At 38.3% G+C, this 21,396-nt stretch overlaps 1 protein-coding gene across 1 annotated transcript in view; it reads right to left on the bottom strand.

Annotated features, from left to right (window-relative positions):
• IL1RAPL2 (interleukin 1 receptor accessory protein like 2) overlaps positions 1-16,293 on the bottom strand; it is a 617,445-nt gene extending 601,152 nt beyond the window's left edge. The window contains exon 1 of the mRNA XM_045068289.1: positions 15,980-16,293. Coding sequence (XP_044924224.1) covers positions 15,980-16,293 — 314 coding nt within the window. The remainder of the gene's footprint in view (positions 1-15,979) is intronic.
• Positions 16,294-21,396: the final 5,103 nt, after the last annotated feature.

Below are 21,396 nucleotides of genomic sequence, written 5' to 3' on the forward strand. Positions count from 1 at the left end.
AGAAGCAGGATAGGAGTTGATCCTGCAACCTCAGAGATGGAAGATCTGTGGCATGACCACTTTTCCACTTCTACAATTGTGCTACATGAAAATACACTCTACACAAATCCCCTTTTCTTTAAGCTAACTTGAGCAGGTTCCTGTTCTGGGCATCCAGGTTATTTCCAAGTCAGAAATTGGCACTAGAAGAATAGTTGCAAACCACAAACAGTCAAAATGTTGGAAGTGGCTGGGAAGGAGTATCATAGGGTTATGGGTAGTGAGGATTCCTGTATCCCAAAGAGTATTCAGGAATGAACTGGACAGGAAGCTTGCTCATGTTCTGATCAAGTTATAGTGTGAGACATGATCCAAACAGGCCTGTAGTTAACCCTGGGCTTACAACACAGCAGAGATTTGCCACCCCTAAGAAAATCCTTTAGGTCTGCAAACGGGACACCAGCACCAGTTGCGGACAAGGACTGCTATGACTGTCTAGATCCACAATAGAACACTCCCCAATCTCAGTGGCAGAACTGGAAACTCCTGCCACTGCCAAAGAGGTGAGTCAGCAACTGCTAGTGCCCAGAGGGTTTACTGGTTTAGACCACGGACCAAAGTGTGGTGCCATCCTGAGGGATTCTCTGTCCCAACCCACCACCAGAATAATAGCAGGAAGGGCAATCTGGCTACAAAGGCCTTAGTGAATTCAGAAATGTAAAGTAGAACATATCCCAGTGGAAATCAATTTCCAGAGGGGGAGTATACCCAGAAAGGGGGATGGGGAGGATTGTCGGTCTCCCCTCTTATGACTATAAGCTGTATTGAGTATGGCTAAGTGTTATTGAGTATAATAAATGTATGGTTTAGCTCACTGGTGGAAGGATGGTGAGGTGTCACACCTGGACCAGACCAAGAAAACTGGAGGAGCCTTGGACATTACTTGGGGACTGTGGACCTAGAAACAGAAACTGTCATGGGCTCGGGATATCTCTGCAGCATCTGGACATGACTTTAAGGCATCTCATTTGGGAACAGATACAGATAATCATTTTCAATTTGGGGGCCAGACCCCTAGATAGTTATCAAAGGGCCTGTACTTGTCAGAAATATTCTTGGACTTGTTTAAATTCTTCTACAGCAGGTTTTCACAACCTCAGTACTCTTGATGCTTTGGGCTAGATACGTGTTTCAGGGGACTGTCCTGTGCATTTAGGATGTTTGGCCAAATCCCTAGCCTCTACACATTAGATGGCAGTAGCACCTACACTTCCATTTGGACAACTGAACATGACTCCTGATACTATAACATGTCCACTGGAGGGCAAAATCACCCCTGGTTGGGAACAAAATCCTTAGGGGTAGTCAGAACAGGGGGAAGAGAGCACATGCTCAGCAGTGCCCAGGGCTTCAGGGGAGGCCCTAAGGAGGAGAAAAAGTGATTTTTGAGCAGATATGGGTAGGGGAGGGGCAGAAACCAAACTGCAAGAACCAGGGACTAAGTGGGAAGCAAAGCACAGTCCTGAGAGAGGTTCTTGGACTTCTGATGGTGAAGAAAAGAAGTCAGGTAGGATACAGGACTGAGAGATAAAAACGTTCTTTTGAATATGGGAGAACTTGAACTATGGAGGAGAAAGCTGAGGAAAACTTCAAAGTACAGGAAATTTGTAAAAGAAGGGAATAGACCCTGTGTACTGTTTTGGTGGCACATCCAATGTACTGTTCAATAAAAAAATATGTTTGTAAGAAACAAAACCCCCAAAGTTCTCCAAGTGTACATATGTATATGTATATTATAGATTTAATGTGTGCATTATGTTATAGATTGGTGTTTGAAAAAGCATAGGAAAGTCTGGAAAAACTTGTTTTTTTCTATTCAAAAAATGGAATAATATGGGGCATTAGGATGAAGGGCTTCTACTTTATGTATTTCTATGTTGTGAAAATAAATGTTCACAGATACAAAAAAAAATTAAAGGATGTGAATTTGTTGACTTGAATGGGTTTGGAAAAGCCACCTCTTCCTTTGGGAAAGGAGAAGAGGAAAGCAGACACAGATCTATGTGGCAAAAAGATGGGAAATGAAGAGGGTTCCCTCATGTGTCCTTTAGACAAGACACCTAAGAATGAGGACAGAAGGTCTGGGTGGGTGGGTGAGGGGGCTTCTGGGCAATGGCATATTTAGAAATATGGCATATTTAGGAGGAGGTGGGGAGTTGGAGGGAGGAAAGGATCATCAAGCTGCACAGAGTATCCAATTAGGATAGGACCCAACTGAAAGAAAACCAAAAGGGAGGGCAATTGGGGAGCCTAGCAAGGTCACTGGAAAGGAAGGTAAGTAGTTCTAGGAGGAGTACCAGACATAAATCTCGGGTGTTGTAACTTGTTTTCATAATTTATTTTTCTCAAGAAGAGACTCGGTCAGTTTGTTTGGATTTAGGATTTATGTTTGGTAAGATTTAGGAAAAAGGCTGATATTTTCATAATTTCATGCATTATAGCCATTTTTAAGTTTTTTCTCTATATGTCCAAAGGAAAGAATTTGATAAATTAGAATTAATTCTATTTTTATCACTAAATATCCTCAACAAACCTAACAGAGGTGATCTGACTCAGCCTTTGAGCCTTCAGGCTAGCATGCTTAGTGACATGGGTAGCTAAAGAATAAGACAGCTTTAAAAATGATGGTTCTGGAAGACTCAACTCGAATGGACAAGGGAAGGGGATGAAAATTTCACAGGGGCCAATGTCTTGCTCAAAAGCAGTGATTTTTACCTCTGTAAAAACGATAATGATGCTCTCTGGGCTTGCATTTGAGGTAATGGCAGGCAAAGTAGTGAAAGGGAATGACCAGGGAAGTTACCTCTGACTTCCCTCTTTCTACTCTTTCTAATGACCTATCCACACTCTGGGAAGTCAAACATGGCTACACATTTCTCTAAAACAATGGAAAGTAAAAGTAACTCAAACCATAATTAAATTTTAAAACGATGCTTTTTTAATCTTTGCTTTATTATCATGCAGGATCAAAGTAAAAGGTTTGCCAGAATGTTTATACAAAGACCCTACCTAATAGGAAACTTCCCTAAATGCCTTAAAAATCAGAATTTCCTATGACTTTGCAGCTTGTTGTAAATGGTGGTGTTTCCAGCATCATTCTTTGTACTGTCATAATAACTGCCTTCCTGATTATCTATTTCTGTTTCTATTGGCAAACTTAACATATCAGGGGAACGGTTCATGTAACCAAATTATAAATCTTCAGACCCTAGTGATCAGAGATTTACAGCCAGTGAGTCAGCAAGCAACACGTGTGGAAAGCCCGCTTGCTCTGCTCTATGTGTGTGTGAAGCATGGGAGAGGGTAGTCTATGGGTTTATGGGTCTTTAGACACAGTTAAAAAAGCAGAAGGAGGGCTATAAGGAGGGAGCAGTACAGAGAGAGAGAGATTTCACCTGAGAGTAAAAGAGATGAATGTAAATATGAAACATGGCCGAATCACTCTCCTTTATGAGGAGCTGAAGGAAGGTACTGGTAAAGGAAAGAATAATGGGGCTGAAAAATAACAAAATGTGTATGACATCTCTCCACCCATATAAATGTATATTGCCTTAGTAGTATGTTCTGGTTTCAAAATAAGAAAATGTAGATTAGTGTTAACCTGGGTCTTGTGTTAATAAGATCAAGGTGATGTGGAATTCCACCTCACCCTTCCATTTAGCTTTTGTGTTTCACAGCCATAGATCCAGACTCTACCTACTAAACTTTAACCGGTTCTCTTGCCGAAGTGGATCACTCTTCACAGTTGTGAAAGTATGAGGATGGTTCCACGTGAATTCATCCCCACCCCTGAGAAAACAAGTTGGAGTGCATGTGCTGAGTGACAATGCTGAAGTCAGCAGCATCTTCTTTTGTTAATAAGAGGAATCAGAGAAGGGAATTTACACCATTTAAATGTGTAATTTCTCCATGGAAACAGCATCTGCTAAAAACTTGCATTGTGATGGGACTATAAGTTAAGGTCCTCGTTAGTTGTGTCTTATAACTTGTTTTCTAAGAATTGATCAGTGCCTTAGTCTCTTAAAGTCTCATGTTCCCAAAATATATCTAGTTATTGTTAGTTTCACATTGAGTAAAAAGGTCTTGATAAACTCAGATTCCAGCCAAAATGACCTCCCAGTTTTTCCTTGTGCATAGGCTATGTTTTACTGCCTCCTTGCCCTTGAACACTGTTCCATCTGCCTGGGAAGGTTTCCACTATTGCCGCCTGTTCAGATCCTCAAGAACCATCTCAGGGGGGCCTGGATGGTTTGGTGGGATCCCAGAGTCCAGGGCCTGAACACCACATCATGCTCCCCGCTCTGCAAAGAGCCTGTTTCTCCCTCTCTCTCTCTGCCGGCCACTCACCCTGCTTGTGTGTGTGTGCACTCTCTGTCTCTCTTTCTTTGCCAAATAAATAAATAAAAACCTTTAAAAAAAAAAAAAAAGAAGAACTATCTCAAACACCCCTGATTTTATAAGTCAAAATCTATTTTCCTTACTCTCTGCTATTTTATCTCTATCCTTCTTATAGCCCTTCACTTTCTCTCATGTGTGATGGAGAAAAAGACATTAAGTTAGTGTTGGCAGGTTTCCCATTCTCCTTGCCCTCTAAATATGATCGTCTCTTTGGATGCATGGGTCTCTACTTATCCAGTAAAATTCAGTTACTTCTATGGAGATTCTTGGTATGCCAGATCAGTTTCTGGGCTTTAACTATGCAGAACAGTTGTAATTGGCAGAAAGAGCTGAAAAATTGCAAGGAACAATGATAGTGCAATTAAGTAACATTGGAAATGGAAGCAAGAGCTTCTTACAAAGAAGCAAACAAGTGATATAGTATGGAAAAGGGGAAAAAAGAGGAAAAACTTGCAGGGGATTCATTTCAGACTGAATTTTATAGTTGAGAATGAGGAGATATTAGAGAGTTTTCTGGGTAGTTGTAGTGTGTAAGAGATATTGAACATGAAAGTAACATGAAAAGCTGATCTTAAATGTTGCTGGGCATTACAAATTGGCTTCCTCTTGATGTTTTTCAAAGGACAATAGTAAATCCTTAAATATTCAAATTTTTAAAATTGTTTAGTTGCTATACTGTTTCTTAGGATACAATTACATGCTGAACCACGTGGACTTTTATTTGATTTTTACTTGCTCAATTATAATTTGTATACAAGTCCTAATTCCTGTTTTAATCTGTTAGAAGGCAGGGGCCTGTCATCCACTTTTGACTTTTTTGATACCTTTCACAGAGCAAATGCTCAATAAATATTTGTTTAGTGACTAATAGATACTTAAGACCTGAAATGATATCAGCTAAAAAGCATCCTTTATATTAAAAAAAAAAAAACAAAATAAAACTATGGTTAGGAAAGAATGTGTTCTCACTTTTCTACCAGTCTGAAATATTTTACCTTCAAGATGAATGGAAGAAAGTGGTTTCATGCAATATATTCTTGAAAAACATAACCCTCCCTTTATAATGCCTCATTATATTCATTCTAGCAGCACTTCATCATATACTAATGTATATGCTTCTCTAATTGATTCATTCTAATCTTCTATCTTGGAAATTTGGGAATCAGAGTAAACAGAAGAAGGAAAGTCAGCTAAGTATATACATCCAGCAAGCTTCCTCCATCTCTTATTATTTGGTAAAGAACAACTTTTAAGCATGTCTTCATAATGTTTGGAAACTGATAAATGATCACAAAGAGTTCCAAACTCTGTAAGACAAGTTTTATTTGGTTTTATCTCTGGAAATTTCTGCTTTAACTTGATCCTCACTTACCATGAACTAAGAATCTCTATTCCACTGTCCTCTGTTGTCCACCTTTAATCAACAGAATCTCATCTTCATCACCAGATGATATTTTACACTCCAGAAACTGAAAGCAGAATCGCAGAACTTCATACAGGAAAGAATTAAGCATATCTAATTTGTAGTAACATACACTCTTCAAGTGTTCTCCTTCTCAGTTAAGAACACAATGATTTACTCAGTTGCTTAAGTCAAAAACACACAAGTCACCCTTTATTCAACCATTTCATTTTGCACATTCAGTGCATCAGTATGTCCTGTCAGGTCATCTTTCAATACAAATCTTGGCTCCATTCACTTCTCCCCATCTCCTTAGCTACCACCCCAATCTAAGTTGACCATCATGTATCTCCCTTCAACTGATGTAACTGCTTATCAATGTGGTCTCTTTGCTTGTCTCCATATAATCCATTCTCACTGGGGCAGCCAGAGTGATCTTTAAAAAATGGAAATCTGATGATGTTACTCCTTGGCTTAAAATAAACAGACAAACTGTAACCCTCCCCATTTGCCTCTGATTGCTAATAAAAATCAACTTCTTATTCTGGCCCACAATATGCAGCAGGATCTGACCTGTGCTTGCCTCTCCAGCCCTATCCAATACCATTTTCCCTCTCAATTTACTGTACTCCATCCACCCAGACTGGCTTTTCTAAATTTCCTTGAATAAAGCCTGTTCCTGTTTCATGACCTTTGCACTTGCTATTCATTCTGACTGGCACACTGCTCCCATAGATTTTCACAAGACTGGTTTCCTCCTTCCATGCAGGTCACAGTTTATAAGCTCCTTTCTCTGGGAGGCCCTTCTTGACCACTCAACAAAAATGACCTTCCATTCACTCTTGTAACATGACCTTTTTTTTATTCTCACCATCAGTACTACCTGGCATAGTCTTGTGAATGTATCTATATGTTTCCCCCACTCTAGAAGGTGAATCTCAGGAGAGTAGGAACTTTAACCTGTTTATTCAATGCTATATACTGAACACCTACTGAAAGTGTTCAAAATAGCTTAATTTGAATAAACTAATTTTCACTTTCCAGGTAAGGAAATCAAGGCACAGGTCACACAACTAAAATACACCATTATTCCCTTGGTTAATATCGGAGTCAAAACCTAGTAGTACAGAGTTTGTAAACTGTGAGTCTACTGGTTGAATCTTAGTAGGGAATCTTAGGAGAGGAGCGCAGAAAATTTAAAGATTGGGGAAATTTCATATAAATATTAAGATCTCAGGCTTTTCTTCAAAAAATCAGAAGATCTAGTAGTATTTGGCCTACATTCCTACATGGTAACAAAAATTTGGATGCCAGGTGACTGCCCAACTTTATGTGCCTTATACTTTGTAGGCCCTTGAGCTATATCAGGGAGCAGAAAAGACATGCTATCTCTATCCTTAAGGAACTTACATCCTAGCAGAAAGAGATAGAAAATAGACAATGAATATGACAGGTAAATTATATATATCATAAAAGTTGATAATTGCTATGGAGAAAATAAGAGTGAGATGAGAAGTATCAGAAGTACAGGGTATGGGCACTGAGTAGAAGAGAATCTTAAGATTATATATAAGTAAAATAGTCAAGGAAGATGCATCAATAACATATAAATAGAGGAAACTGTACAACTGTAGGAAATGAGGGAGTTAATCATGTAGCTATAGGAGAATAAAGCATTTTAGACAGAGGTAACCATCTGTACAAAAACCCTAAAGCTGGATTATACCTGTCTAAAGGTATACCTGCTCGAGAAACAGTAAGATCAGAGGGCCTTGTAAGCCCCTGTAAGGTCTTGGCTTTAATTCCAAATGAAATGGGATGCCATCAGAACATCCTGAGAAGAACATAAACATTATGTGACTACTGGTATTAAGAAGAGATTGAAAGAAGATATGTAGAAGAGTAGAGAAACCGATTAGAAGTCATTGCAACAAAAGAGGTAAGAGATAGTAGCTTGGACCAGAGTGATAGCAGTGATATGGAAGGTATAGCTTGTGTAATCCACAAAGTTTGAGGGAGTTAAGACCCTGTGGGATACTGGACACCTGGGTGGCTGAGTCAGTTAAACACCTGCCTTCAGCTCAGGTCATGATCCCAGAGTCCTGGGATCAAGTCCCACATCAGGCTCCCTGTTCAGTGGGGAGTCTACTTCTCCCTCTGCCTCTGCTCCTCCCTCTGCCTCTCCTCCTCCTCCTCCTCCTCTCTCTCTCTCTCTCTAATAAATAAATGAAATCTAAAAAAGAAAGAAAGAAAGAAAAGAAAGAAGAAAGAAAGAAAGAAAGACCCAGTGAGATAACCTCTTGACCAATGGGACAAGGGAGCTCAGAGAGAAATTCTCTATTTCTCCTCGTAGATCAACTATCTTGAAACCTACTCTTCCCCTGCCTCACTTACCTTTTCCTTCACTCTTGTGTCCTTGGGATTATATTCCCTAATACACACTAGCTTTTGCCTCATTTCCCCCCCCCCTAGGAACCTGTGGTAAGATAGGAGGAAGAGCAGAAGTTCAGTTTGGAACATATTTGTTTTAACACCAAGAAGAGATGTCGAAAAGCCTATTGAATAAACGATTCTGTATTTTAGGAGAGAGATCTGCGCTGGAAGGGATATATGTTGGAGTTATCAGACAGATAGTATGTAAAACTGTAAGACCATATAAACAAATCATGGAGGGAGTATGGGTAGAGATGCGGGGGAGAAAACAAAACAAAACTAAAGACCAAGCCCCAGGTCCCCCTCCTGCAAAGGAATTTAAGAAAAGGTAACTGATAGAGTAACTGATAGGGTAACTGATAGAGTAGAAGGAAAACCAGGATAGTGTAATTTCTGGAAGTCATGTAAAGAACATATAACAAAAAGAAGGGAGTAAGTAACTGTGCCAAGTGCACTGGTTACATAAAAGAAGGAGTGACAATTGACCTTACCATTGGATTTAGCAACATTGACACTTTGGAAACTTTGATATGAGCAATTTGGGAGCCATAGTGTAAGTAAAATTCCAATTGGGTTGGGTTTAATAGAGAATTAATGGAGAGGAACTCAAGACTCCGAAGACGGCAGTTTTGTTTTGTTTTTAAGTAGTTTTGCTATAAATGGAAGCAAGGAAATGGGCAGTGTCTAGCAGAGAAAGTGGAGCTGAGAAGACTTTCTTTTTTTAAAGATTTTATTTATTTGAGAGAAAGTCAGAGAAAGAACACAGAGGGAAAGAGCACAGTGGGAGAGAGAGAAGCAGACTCCCCACTGAGCAGATAGCTTGACATGGGGCTAGATCCCAGTACACTGGGATCATGACCTGAGCTGAAGGCAGATGCTTAACTGATTGAGCCACCCAGGAGACTTCTTTAGGTAGCATAAATATTGACCAATCTGCATGCTGATGGAAATGATCCAGTAGAAATAGAAAATTCCATGACATAGGAGAGAGATGGGAGAAATGTTCAGGTAATTTCCTTGAGTAGGCAAATAAGAACAGAATCTAGTGTACAAGCAAAGTGCATAGCAGCAATGATAGCAGACTTGAAGGCAGAGTATGCAGGTACAGATGCCAGTCGGTGGGTGAATATAGTGGAAGTTATCTCTTAATTTCTTCAATTCTTTTAGTAAAATAGAAAGCAAAGGGAGGAGATGTTTGATGTTTGAGGAGAGCAATGTAAAATAGTCATCTAGGAGGATGAGATACTGAAAAGAATAAGAATACATAGTAAAGCTATTTGGCAAAATTAAGGGTCTGTTTGAGGTTTATGATAAAGAATTCAAAGTGAGAGTAGTCAAAGTTATTATATATTTCCCTTCAGTCAAGTTAAGCTGCAGGGATGCAGGTGCAAGCACAGATGGAGAGTTGGTTTAAACAGTACCATGGTTTTCACAAGATGGAGAAAGGGTCAAGGAAATCAAGAGGATATATATGGGAGTGATTATAAAGACTGATCATGAAACTTAAACTATGCTAGGTGAGGGATGCCTGGGTGTTTCAGTCAGTTAAGTGTTTGCCTTCGGTTCAGGTCATGATCCCAGGGTCCTGGTATCAAGTCCCACATCAGACTCCTTGCTCAGCGGGGAAGCTGCTTCTCCTCCTGCCTATATCTCCCTCAGGTTGAGTTCTTTCTCTCTTTCTCTCTCTGTCTCAAATAAAGTCTTTAAAAAAAAAAAAACTATGCTATATGAGAAGAGATCAAAGGACAGTGAAAAAATTGTAGGATCACTGAGCTGCAACTTTGGGGGTCAATAGATTATTGGAATTGGGGTGTAGAAACTGTAAGCTAGCGGTAGTGGCAAAATGAGAAACATGGAAATTAGATTACTGAGGAGACTGATGTAGCCCTTCAATGCCCTAAAATGTTTCAAATGGCCTGCCACAATCATTACATTACCTACTTTTTGGCCCCTGAAGAGATTTTGAATTTGCAACTACTGCAACAGATTAAAACTTTGATATGAGTAAAATAATCATAAAACAGAAAGTCACTGAAATTTGGGGTGCCTGGGTGGCTCAGTGGGTTAAAGCCTCTGCCTTCGGCTCAGGTCATGATCTCAGGGTCCTGGGATTGAGCCCCACATCGGGCTCTCTGCTCAGCAGGGACCCTGTTTCCTCCTCTCTCTCTGCCTGCCTCTCTGCCTACTTGTGATCTCTGCCTGTCAAATAAATAAATAAAATCTTAAAAAAAAAAGAAAGTCACTGAAATTTGTATAATGATACAGGGGAATATATATATATATAATACCAGTATTCATCAGCTCATCAATGGTTATTTGAAATCAATTCTTTTTTTATAATTATCAAATATAACCCATTAGTTCTTACAAAGCACATAAACTGCTGATTATACTATAAATATCTGCTCCTCTCCAATAAATAAATAGATTTCAAATTACACAGGTATTGTACAATAAAGTGGCTTATATTTCTAACTATTACATAGTTAACATAAAACAGTATGATTCTACTTCTAAATATTACAGAATATCTAATTAACTTTTAATGAAATGAAAGTAAATTATAATTACTACTACTTTGCTATTTACATTACCTGTAATTTTATGAATAAGCAGATAATCAAGTTTTGGAGGTGAAATATTAGTCTTTTCATATTATATATGTGTTGCTTTATGCATACTTGCTACAAAAAAATAAGTTAAACCAGGACTCCCACTTATATCCAAAACCAGGTGGAAAACATGACTAATTGCATCACACTTTAGTCTATGCAGACCAGAGAAGACATCGCCGCTTTCTCAAGACCCTACTATACAATCTTGATCTTTTCTAAGTTCAACTAATTCTATAAGATGCAGATTCTCATTTTTCTATTATAAATTGTCTTCTCTTCTGAAAATTTGTCTTAGGTAGACATTTCTTTTCTAAAGACACAGGTTTCCTTGCAATATGGCATAAAGCAAATCCTACTGTACCTGCTCAATGAACATTTGTTAACTAGCATATAAAACTTGTTTATTATATACTACACAGGCACTTATATGTCAGGATAACTTAAGGGCCATTAAAATCAGGCAAAATTACTGTGCACTTTTATTTATTTATTTTCTTTTCCATTGTGGAACATTTCAAATATACTCAAGAATAAAAATAACAATATAATGAACCGTCATATACTCATTATACAGATTCAATAATTAGCAACCTGCTACATTTCTTGTTTGAATTACCTCTCTGACCTCAACTTTTCTGAGAATGTTGTTTTGTTGGAGTAATAATCACTAAAATATGATGACTAGCAAGGCAAATGTCTTGCAAATGTATCCAGCCTCAGGGTTGGATAAGTGCACTAAGGAACACTTTAGAAAGAGTCTGTGAGACATTCAGATTTTGAGAACTTCATTTATTTCAATGATTACTAAAGAACAAAAATAGTTGAACTATGTTCCCTTTTAAGAAGGGAGTTCCTTGTTCTGTTTGCTTTGTTGAAGAGGTAAATGGTCATAATGGTTTTTGAACCTATAACTGGTTCGCTTCACTTGGCCATTGTGATACCCAAACACTCAGGTTCCTGTAGATGTTTGATAATACTTAACCGTTCTTTTCGTTATCTATGAATTAAATTCAGGATTATATAAATGTATCTGTCTTCATACACAGCTTAAGTCATCCCTCATTACAAATTGTTGGCAAAGTGATATGTGGGATTTTGTTAAATAAGATTACTCTCGTCATTTTTATCCCACTGAGTGCCTCCACTGAAAAGATTCAGGTGGGAAGCAAGGGAGACAGTAATTCTTGGACTGACACTACCTCTCAAAATATGACTCACTTCTCCATCATTTCTCTATTACCATAACCCTTAACTGACATACTGAGAAATTCAACTAATCACTTTTGAGGGTGGCCAAAGAAAAAACACAAAAATGAGTGATGGGCTACAGAAAGATCACAAACAGTAAATTTCTCTTGTTATGATTCAAATGGATGAATAATATTACTAAATATTTCATATCTGCATTTTTAAACACACTGTAATCAACATACTATTTTTTTAAGATTTTATTTTTATTTATTTATTTGACAGAGAGAGACAGCAAGAGAGGGAACACAAACAGGGCAAGTGGGAGAGGGAGAAGGAGGCGGGAATACAGACAATGTCAAATTCAGAGCCTTTTTTCACTATAAATGTCACTCTCTTGACAATGACATAAAATCTCCTATATGGATAGAATTTCTCACTTGGCACATATTTGGAGTCAGTGGCTAGTACTAGATATGAAAAACATATGTAATATACACAGCCAAATGCCAGTTATATCACTTGTATCATTCTGAAGTAGATTTCTCTATCTCTGAGTTGACAAAAGACTATTTCTTCCTTTAGAACAGTGGTTCCCAAACTTTTTTTTTCCTTACCAAGGCACATATGAGGTATGATATTCAAAAGTTTCACCCATCCCTTCAGTCCCAATCACTCCCTAAGATCTATTGCATGAATAAAAGATCAACTGCATGAATCTAAGCCTCTGCTCAGTGTGATATCATCCTTTTCTCTTCTACTGATCTACATGTGAGTTGAGAACCACAGACTTAGATGATATCTACAATAGATATAAATTAAGTCTGATTTGTACCTGAAAGAGAGGGCCACCTTGCAGGAAAGGATTTCAGGGGCACTAGGAAATCCCACTTGTGCATGAAATACTACAAGGCTTTGTTTAAAAGCAAATAGGCTGTCAACTGAGAAGGCCTAGAAGCAATCACACCCCAGTAGCAATGAGCATATTTAGCATGGGAATTTTGGTTTCTAATGTCATTCTCCATTAAAAGGAATGATGGCTCCTTGGAGAAATGGCTGGGGCAGGAATAGGACTGGGGCAGGAAATATATAAGATAAGCCTGGAGAATCTTACAGTGCTGAAATATAAAGAAATGCTCAAAATACACACACAAAGATGAAGTTATGTCAAAGGAACAGATATGCCAACTGAAAGAACTCTGATGGACAGAGGTAGAAGAGTTAGAGCTAGAAAATAAAGTAGCCTTGGGTGATTACCTAATGTATAATATAAATATCCGTGAGTTCATACTGATTAAATAAATAGGAGTAAAGAGACAAAAATCCTATGCAGAAGAATTATAAACAATTTTATGTGGTACTCTGCTCTTGATGAGGTGGATCATAACTCCCTACTCCTTAATTATGGGCTGTGAATAACTACTTCCTCCCAAAGAGGAGAGTATGAGAAAAAAAAAAGAGGAAAAAAGTAACTTCACTGTTGAGAAAGACAAATACAACCTCAATCCAGGTGATCAATGTCAGTATCAAAAGTGATAAGGCAAACTGAAACTCTCTATCCTTGATATGATATAAGGAGAATATTTTACATCTGTGGTCTTCCCCCCAAAAATACATAACCCCTGTCTAACTATGAAATACATTTCAGATAAATTGCAACTGAAGGACATTCTGCGAAATATCTGAACAGTACTATTCAAACTGTCAAGGTCATAAGAAATAAGGAAAGTCTGAAAAACTCCAATAGCCAAAAGGAACTTAAGGAGACCTAACAACTAAATGTAATACATTATCCCAAATGGGATCCTAGAATAGCAAAGACATTAAGGAAAATCTGAGGAACTCTGAATAAGTATGGATTTCCATTAATAATAATGTACCACTATTGGTTCATTAATTGTAACAAATGATCCATAATTATGTAAGATGTTGATAATGGGGAAATGGGTGCAGGGCATATAGGAACCTACTGTACTATCTTTGCAATAATTCTGTAAATCTAAACCTGTTCTAAAATTTGTAAGTTTATTTAAAGGCAAGGAGCACTAGGTGTGGTACATAAACAGTGAATTTTGGAACACTGGAAAAAATTAAATTAAATTAAAAAATAAAGGCAAATGGAGGGGTCTTTTATTAAAACACATTTTATAGGGACAAAAAACTAGAAACAAAATACATGCAAATAAATAGGAAAATTATTGACTAAATTGTGGTATCATAGACTATCAAGCAACACAGAATATTATATACTTAAAAGGATGAGTTAATTCTCGATCAGTTAACTTGGAAAAAATTCCTACTATGTATTTTTACTAAGAAAAGAAAATGTAGAGAAATGTGTAACTCTTATTTTATAAAACAATGAGAAAAAAAAGAATAAAGAGAAGGTATTCAAGGATACACGCTGGATTACAACATTGCTCAGAATAGGAGAATGGGGTTAGAGGAGAGAAAAGAGGAGGGGGGTAGCAAGTCTGGAGATATAAGCAGGGCAGGGAAAATAAGCAATAATTAATTTGATAATTCATTATCAGTATAGAACATCTATATAGCGAACTGATGCCTTGCAAATAAAATTTTAAATCTGTGAAAAAAAAATGAATCAGAAGGAGGAGAAGAGATCTATTTTAAACTGACAGGATTTAATGAGGGTGGGAGTAGAGAGGAGGTAAGTAGGAAAAGAGGAACTGCACCCTAAAGAATACAATGTCAGTCACTGAAGCTGAATTACCATTCTTTTCTCAATTTGCCAAGAGATACCCAAGTAGGTGAAAATACTGATTATCACTAAGGATGTGATGAGAATTTCTGCCAATATCCTGGAGTTTTTGCCCACCACAAACAGAAACTAAACTCACCACTTGCTTCCCCAACACTTCCCACTCAAAACATATAAGTACAAAAGCGATGCCTAGAGCATCAAGAAGATTATTTATACACCACCTTGTTCTCCTGGCCTTTTGAACAATGAGGCCTCACCAGGGGTTTCGAAGTGCTTTTGATGAAAAGGTGACATAGCTTTGGCATCAAAGTCCACACGAGACAAAAATAGGAAGGGTCTGCATTTCCAAGAAGTTAAAATCAAATAATAGAGTGTAGGTCCCTGCTGAGCAAGATCAGAGACTCCCAAAATGGCAGAATTGAAAAGTGGTTTAAAGGTCATCTCAGCTATCTACTTCAATACCTAATGCAGTCTCTATCTGAGATTCTAGATCCTAGATCGTAGCACCAGGGCAGAAGGGGAAGGAAGGATATATTATGGAATCCCTAAGTATAAAACAGATTGCTTTTCACAGTAAATTTCTTGCAAGAATGAATTTTATCTGTGATATCTTCCCTGTAAAGCACCTAGGAACTAAGGATGACCATGTGTTTACAGGGTTGCATGCTGAATATTTAGATACAGTAGACTCAAGTTCACACTGCAAATTATGTGAAAAATTTTAATGGTAGTTCATTTGTTAAGAGATCTCCCAGTAGCATCCGAAGTTATTTCTATCAACAAAAAGAGACCTTGGCTTAAGTGATACTGTAGGCCATTTTCATGGGCAGATATTAAAACCATTGAGCCAACTGGCTTTATGAAAAAAAAATCATTAATCTAAGACCCTAAGATAGGGATGGAATTGAGGAAGAAATGAATTATAAACTTTTCTAAATTATGTGAGCATACATAGTAAATGAAAGTCCCATTTTATGAAAATTTGTTAAGAATTTGCTGTCCAGTTCCAATAAATAATTAGAACTGAATTTACTGAAGCTCTACATGCACTGCAACCTTTCAAGATATATCCACTGTATAACAGGAGCAACACTTCCACATACTCCAGGCCCAATCGAAAGACAACCTGCTATGGTATTCAGCAATATTTTCATCTGGTATTCACTTTAATTTGGCACTCACCTTAAAACACAAGTGTAGAATCCACTGTCTTGTGCCTCCGCTGAGTGAAACCATATTGAATCTTCTTCTTTGCTCATCCTGACCTCTGAAAAGATGATGGGCTCTTCCAAATCACCTTTGTTTTTGTACCACATAAGCCTGAGCCCAGTGCTCTGGGCCATGCTATAGTTGGTACGAATATAACTGTAGAAAAGGGCACATTTCACTCGTACTGGTTCTCCTGCCAAAGCCATATATGTCTTGAGATCCACTGACCAGTCAATGCAGCCATCCACTGAAAGAAAACCAGATTGGGCATGAAATGCAGGGAGCATTGTTAATAAGAGCAACAATCACTGCCAAAATGAACTGAGGGCCTACAGTGAGCCAAGATTCACAGAATTTGCATGGCAAGTGCTTTACATAGATTACCTCTACCTCTTTTAATCTTCCCAGTGACGCTTTAAGATGGACCAGCATTCTCCTTAGACCTCCCAGGCAGGATCCTTATTCTAGCTGTGTGCCTCCAGGGAATTTCCAGTTCTCTACAATAAACTTCTGCATGGAATTGACCGGATTCTCCAAGGAGCTCCAGCACTGGTGCTTATGTGCTTGTCCCGGGGCCCCACCACTAGGTTCCAATTCCAGCAGAGCAGCCTGGCAAAAGCATTACTCCTGCCAATCATACGGCATTTGCTTCACAGGATTGTGTGAGATTGGACTGTGAGGATGACACTGACATGTAGATTTTAGATGACTCAGATTATTTGGACAGGAACCCCACAAAAGAAATACTTCCAGGGAACCCTTGTACAGTCTAGGAGCAGCCCTGAGATTCACTTATGATTCTTTTTTTAATTATTAATTTATTTGACACACAGAGAAAGAGAGATCACAAGCAGGCAGAGAGGCAGGCAGAGAGAGAGGGGGAAGAAGGCTCCCCGCCGAGCAGAGAGCCCTATGTGGGGCTCGATCCCAGGACCCTGAGATCATGACCTGAGCTGAAGGCAGAGGCTTAACCCACTGAGCCACCCAGGTGCCCCTCACTTATTATTCTTATACTACAGACAAGAAAACTGAGACTCAGAGAAGTTCAGAGACTTTGCCCAAGGTGACACTGCTAATAAGTGGTAGAAAACCAGTCTCTGAATCTAGACTGTGTTCTTAACCCCTACCCTATACTGTCTCTGCCTATAATTGTGACAGGGACGACAGTGTTATTTGTCTTTGAGAAAAGTTGGAAGCAGTAGGCACCTAAAGTAGGCACCTAAAGATTATTTGCCATTATCTACATTCCAGTTTTCCATGGTATAACCTATTAATATCAGATATTTAATCACAGTTCAATTTCTTTCTATACCCCAAGGACTCCCTTGCCATTCAACTGTGTTTACTCATGAGAATATATTATATTAACATCAGCTTTAGTCAGATAATATTAGGTGGGTAAATCTACCATTTAAAAAAACATATACAGTAAATTCCCTCTTTTCCAGAATGGTTGGAAATTAGACACTGGCTGATTTAATACGCTCATCAGCACAATTAGCAAAGATTGTCTACCTCCAATTATTTAATTTCAAAGAATTTCATCAAATTATACTGCAACCCTTTGTATTACTTGATTACTCTTTATAAAATAATCCTTTCATAAGCTATAAAAACACTGCCATTTTAAAATTATATGTTTTACTTATAATTTTGTAAACTGATCTGCTTCCTTTTTTAGATGTTGAGAAGTCTGTACCCCAGTGTGTTTATCTTTTAACCTCAGTTGATAGGAAGGTCAGGGCTAAATGTAATACCCAAGTGCAATAACTACCTTCTTTTTTTTTTGGTAAAGATTTATTTTAGAGACAGAGAGAGTATGGGCAGGTGGGGGGAGGGACAGACAAAGAGGAAGGGAGAGGAAGAGACTCTTAAGCAGATTGCATGCTGAGTGCAGAGCCAGACTCCATGCTGATCTCATGACCCTGAGATCACGACCTCAGCCAGAACCAAGAGTGGGATGCTTAACTGACTGTGCCACCCAGGCAACCCCAAATGCCATAACTATCTTACCTCAAGATTTTGCTTTCTCTATACAAGGGTCCTTGCCCTGGGGTACAAGGATACCCAGGGTGAGGGTGACTGGGTAGACTTCAAGGTTGTTATGACTATTTGCATAGTTATACTTTTGGGGGGAGATGTTCCACAGCTCTTTAACAGATCTTCAAAGGGGTCTATAGCCCAAGAAAGTTTTTGAACTCCGTGGTTTCTGATCTCTCTTTCTGACTTCATTTTTTATTGCCCTGCTACATATGGGCTTTTATTATAAGCTGCCTCAAGTCCTCTTTTGTATGTGAAATATTGATTGGAAATAAATTAATAATAAAATAAATAACTCATTTTAAATTTATAATGAAGGGCATTTGAACTCTCTCTGAGGATTCATAAGGCACCAGATTCACCACTATGGATTTTGATGACCAATGTGCACTGCTGAAACCAAGAAGGAATGATTGGATTAAACCAAACCTGTATCTAGTTATCTCTTGGGGGGCTTTTGCAGTCACTCCCTGGAATTGGTCATTTACCTGTCGTGTGTTACTCTCCTAACTGTCAGTAATAGATGGGGGAGATCTGCTTTAGTTAAACTTTTTGGGTCGTGGTAAAATTAGGGCAATCCATCTCTGGATCAAATGGAATTTTAATATTTCTTATTATCATCTTTAAATGAATTTTGTATTATTCCCTTTTATGGATTATCTGTGACACTGTTCCCATACATCAACAACAAAAACCTGGGGATAATTTAAAAAGACTCTTTAATAGTCCAGTTTTTCCCCAAACCCTAAAATGCACAGCAAGTGTTTCTGAATTAGCAAATTTGGCTTAGCAATGTAGCTTCAACCTCTATAATTACCTATTTAGTAGGAAAAAAAAAAGTTTTGGGAATGTTTTTTCCACTTGTTTCCTAAATCCCTTTAGTTGCCTCCTTCAAACAATCTGTTGTATAATCTCGCTTTTACAATGTTAACGGTCTGGTTTGGCCCATTAATGACAGGATATGGTTGGTATTGAAGATAATAAAATATCTGCTCCTGAGACACAATGATCATACTCAATGACAGCTGAAGACATTTAATTGCCTTTATAATTAGCTTTATTATACAGACCTTGAGAATATACCAAGAATTAATTTTCTTTTAAGTACTATTTGAGCAAAATATATTTGATTTAATAGATTCATGGTTCCTTTTCCTCTGTTCTCTTGTTTAGCTAGCGGAGTGGAAGTATTTAGTTACAAGGTAGTCAACAGGCAGAAAATAGATCTGCAGTAATGGAGAAAACAATTTTCAAATGGTATCCTCTTTATTCTTTTCCTTTAGTATTCACAAGGTTACAATATAAGGTATTTCAAACCTGAGGGGATCTTCCCCAAAAGTAAACAAAGGATATGATACCAAGGGTCTGTGAAAGCCCATCTGCCACCAAATATTTTCCCACACCAAACTTCCATCAGTAGAAATCCATTCCCATGAGTTGAGGCATTGTAGTATTGGACCACTACTAGATTCCAACATGATGATATGACTTGTTTCTCTTGGGTTTCTGTTCCTAGATAAACAAACCAAGAGTGGGGCAAGAGGGGATATACCACAATATAGTAAATTCATTTCTTTTAGATTTGAGAATAATGAAGAAACTAAGAAGTATATACTGCTGTAAGAGACCTAGAAAGTCAGGTAGCTAGGCAGCATGAAGGGACTGAAATAGTGAGGTTAAGAGAGAAGCACTGAAAGGTATGAAAGAGCCACAAAAAGGCAGAGAAGAAAGGTCACATACAATTCAATTAGCCAAGATCATTGTAGGAATCAAAGGTGGTGCCACCAGAAGTCACCAGTGCAAGTCACATTTCTATCATGAAAAGGAGCTGGCAATAATATGCCACACTTTCAGGGCCCCTCACATGTTGACACTCTATAAATAATTGGTAAATAAAGATCTGTGGTGAAGCTGACAAAGGTGCAGACTAAGGCCAGGTTGGTGACATAGTGGAACTGAGTAACCTATAGAGGAAGCCAGCCTGCCACGCTTGATCTCATCAGCACAGGTCTGTAATCCAGAGTGATCCAGCCCCATTCTGTTTACAACTCCAGTCACATGTGTTTAAGTTGGCCCCCAAAGAGCTCCTAAGAAAAGTGGTTTCTGGACAGACCAGCTTCTCCCACAGGTGATTTGAGAACTGGGTTTCACTGACCAGCCATAAGTGTAAATAGGGGCACTACAAGAAGAAAACCACTTTTCCCTCCAAAACAGTGAAATTCTATTGGATTGAAGCTTGTTAAAGCACAATCTCATCAAATTGTAAGTGAATGCTGCCTGTTCTTTGCTTCACAAAAACTCAATATGGTTATAAATATACATGTCATTCCATTAGAAAATACCTCCTATTTCTAAATTATCCATTCTGTGTTCACTCCTAAGTCTTATGAATGGCAATTCAAGTATTTAAAAAAACTGTATTTCTTTACATTCTCATCTCTACTCCCTTGATTTACATTTCTGTAAAGCTCACGAAGTTATTACTCTCAGTTTAGCCTTGTTGGCAGAAATGCTTTAATATCTGAGCTATCCAAAACAATTATAATGGAGCAAAAAAGCCCCTTCTTTAAAACCCAGGTCTCTGGGCACCTGGGTGGCTCAGTGGGTTAAGCTTCTGGCTCTTGGCTTCTGCTCAGGTCATGATCTCAATATCCTGGAATGGAACCCTATGTCTGCCTCAGTGAGGAGTCTGCTTCTCTGCCTCTCTGCCCCACACTCGTGCATGTATGTGTGCTCTCTCTCTCTCTCTCAAATAAAAATAAATCTTTAAAAAAATCTCCGTTTTAATCATTTTCATTCCAATCTGCCAAACAGGTATGTTCTTGGGGAGTCTGACATGAAGATTCAAATGGAAACAACAACAACAAAAAATAACTGTATGAGCACATAAGGGGACATACCAGTATCCATGCAATTTATCTTGCCAAGAGGAGATTCCTAGGGGTAAACTAAAATACAATCCCCTGGGACGTGCCCTGGGTGACAAAAGCGTGCAAGTAGTGTGCAAGTAGACAAGCCTTGGCTTTCTCCTCAAAACAACCAGAAGAGAAAAACCTGCTACACCTACCTGCTGCGAAAACAAAGCTCTGAGAAAAGTTCATAAATCCGTAAAAAGAGGAAGAGTTTATCATCAATAATAATATTATTTTAGAAAAAAAATATTGTGTACAGTAAAATTACACTTTAGTGGCTATATACATTACAATTTTTATTGGGGGGGGGTAGGATATATAGCTGTGTTTAGAATTGCCAGTTCAGGATTTCTACCCCAAATTAGGACTCTGTTTAGGTAAAAAGGCTAATTAGCACAGCGGAAAATAAGCAAGCTCCAGATATCTTGATGATATTCA

This window comes from Mustela putorius, unplaced genomic scaffold, assembly GCF_011764305.1.
Source record: "Mustela putorius furo isolate JIRA1106 unplaced genomic scaffold, ASM1176430v1.1 tig00003901_pilon_pilon_pilon, whole genome shotgun sequence".
NCBI lineage: Eukaryota > Metazoa > Chordata > Mammalia > Carnivora > Mustelidae > Mustela > Mustela putorius.